At 40.4% G+C, this 1,743-nt stretch overlaps 1 protein-coding gene across 1 annotated transcript in view; it reads right to left on the reverse strand.

Moving 5' to 3' along the window:
* NEBL (nebulette) overlaps positions 1–1,743 on the reverse strand; it is a 110,369-nt gene that overhangs the window by 49,999 nt on the left and 58,627 nt on the right. Inside the window, 2 exon segments of the mRNA XM_008571523.1 lie at positions 92–196; positions 1,484–1,547. Coding sequence (XP_008569745.1) covers positions 92–196; positions 1,484–1,547 — 169 coding nt within the window.

Raw genomic sequence — 1,743 nt, forward strand, 5'->3', positions numbered from 1 at the left:
AAAAAAAAAAAATCAATGAAGAGTAAAAGGCCATTCCCTTCAGAACCTAAAGTTTCAAGACGGTAACTGAAAAGAAATAATGGCTACTTACTGCACTAATGTTTTGTTGAGTTGTCTTAATTCTCTGAATTTCAGGGGTATCTGCCACAGTAGAATACTTAGAAAGCATCTTCTCTGCTTCATCTTTATACTTCTTCTAAAAGCATAAATAATGAATATGAATCTGAAACTCGTGTGTGCATGTGTGTGCACACGTGCACATGTGTGTATGAAAGAAGCAGAAAGACAGACAGAGACGGAGAAAATGGAGAAAATGACACCACTTTCTGCGACTATGCCATATCACATGGCTCTAAATCACATCTTATGATTTGAAGCAGTTGTCATTGCTGCAACAGCAAACTGAAGGGAGTGTGCATACAGATAAGCAAACAGTCCAGCAGAGCAGTCTCCTCTCCACTCAGGCTATGGTTCCCACCCTGACCCATTCACCTTGGAGGGCTTGGTCTCTATGCCCCCCTAAGTTTAGGATCTACTCTTTCCTCATGAGCAGTCCCAGCCCCTGTTCAAATGGCCCCATAGCTCCTGCAAGTAACTGTGCTCTCTACACCTCCTTTTTTTCCTGCTTCTGATGTATGCTTTGCTTCCTACTTCAAGTAAACATATATTTGATTAAGGGAAAGGTATCAGTGTTTTTGTAGTTGAGATAAAAATCCCAATTTTCCATTCACTAAATGAACTATTAATAGCTGTAATATAACTTGGACCTTACCTTATACTAGTAACACATTACTTACTAGGTAATGGGTAGTGTTCTAAATACTTAACACTCATTAACGTATTTAATCAACCTCACAAGCAGATACTATCATTATCTCCATCTTACAGATGGGGAAACTGAGGCACTAGGTAGTAAGTGTCAGAGATAGGATTTAAACAGACATTCTGGCTCCAAAGTCTCATAAGCATTCCATTACAGTCTAAAGTGATCAGAATCACTTAAAATCAGACGTATTTTTGTGTCACACTCAAAAAAAAAAATCAGCACTTTCCAGTTATGGTAGAAAGTCTGGCAGCTTAGGCCANACACTCAAAAAAAAAAATCAGCACTTTCCAGTTATGGTAGAAAGTCTGGCAGCTTAGGCCATTACTGTCAATACTTTTACTTCCGGGTAGTGCAAGTCATGGTTTGCAATATTGTATTTGTATGATTATTAGATTAGCCTGTAGCTCTCCAAGGCAAAAGCATGTCTAATTTTGTATGTTAACAGGTGCTCAGGAAGTGTCTGCTGAATGAATGAATGAGTTTGACATTCTTGATTTAAGATAGCAGCTTTTCTCCACTGCCTGAAATGTCCGTTTGTCTGTTTTATATATTTACCTATGATTTTAGTTTAGCTGATATAGCTAAAGGCAATGTCTCCACGTTCACCTGCCATCATGGGGCACTGAGAACAGAGGAACATGCACTCCAGGACAATACCAACTGCTGTGTCACCTGAGGAGCCTGAGAACCAGACATGTCCTTTGACATTTGACTCTGCCATCTTGATCCATCCAATTTGAATGAATGGATATTTAGGCTCCTTGCTTACATTTTAACCAGAATTTTAACAAATTTGGGCAAATTTTGTTAAGAATTACTTTTAGGGGCCGGCCCGGTGGTGCACTGCTACCGTGCACCGCTTGGGAGCACAGAGGCGCTCCCGCCGAGGGTTCGGATCCCACATACAGACCGGTTCC

This window comes from Galeopterus variegatus, unplaced genomic scaffold (genome assembly GCF_000696425.1).
Source record: "Galeopterus variegatus unplaced genomic scaffold, G_variegatus-3.0.2 Scaffold696, whole genome shotgun sequence".
Lineage (NCBI taxonomy): Eukaryota > Metazoa > Chordata > Mammalia > Dermoptera > Cynocephalidae > Galeopterus > Galeopterus variegatus.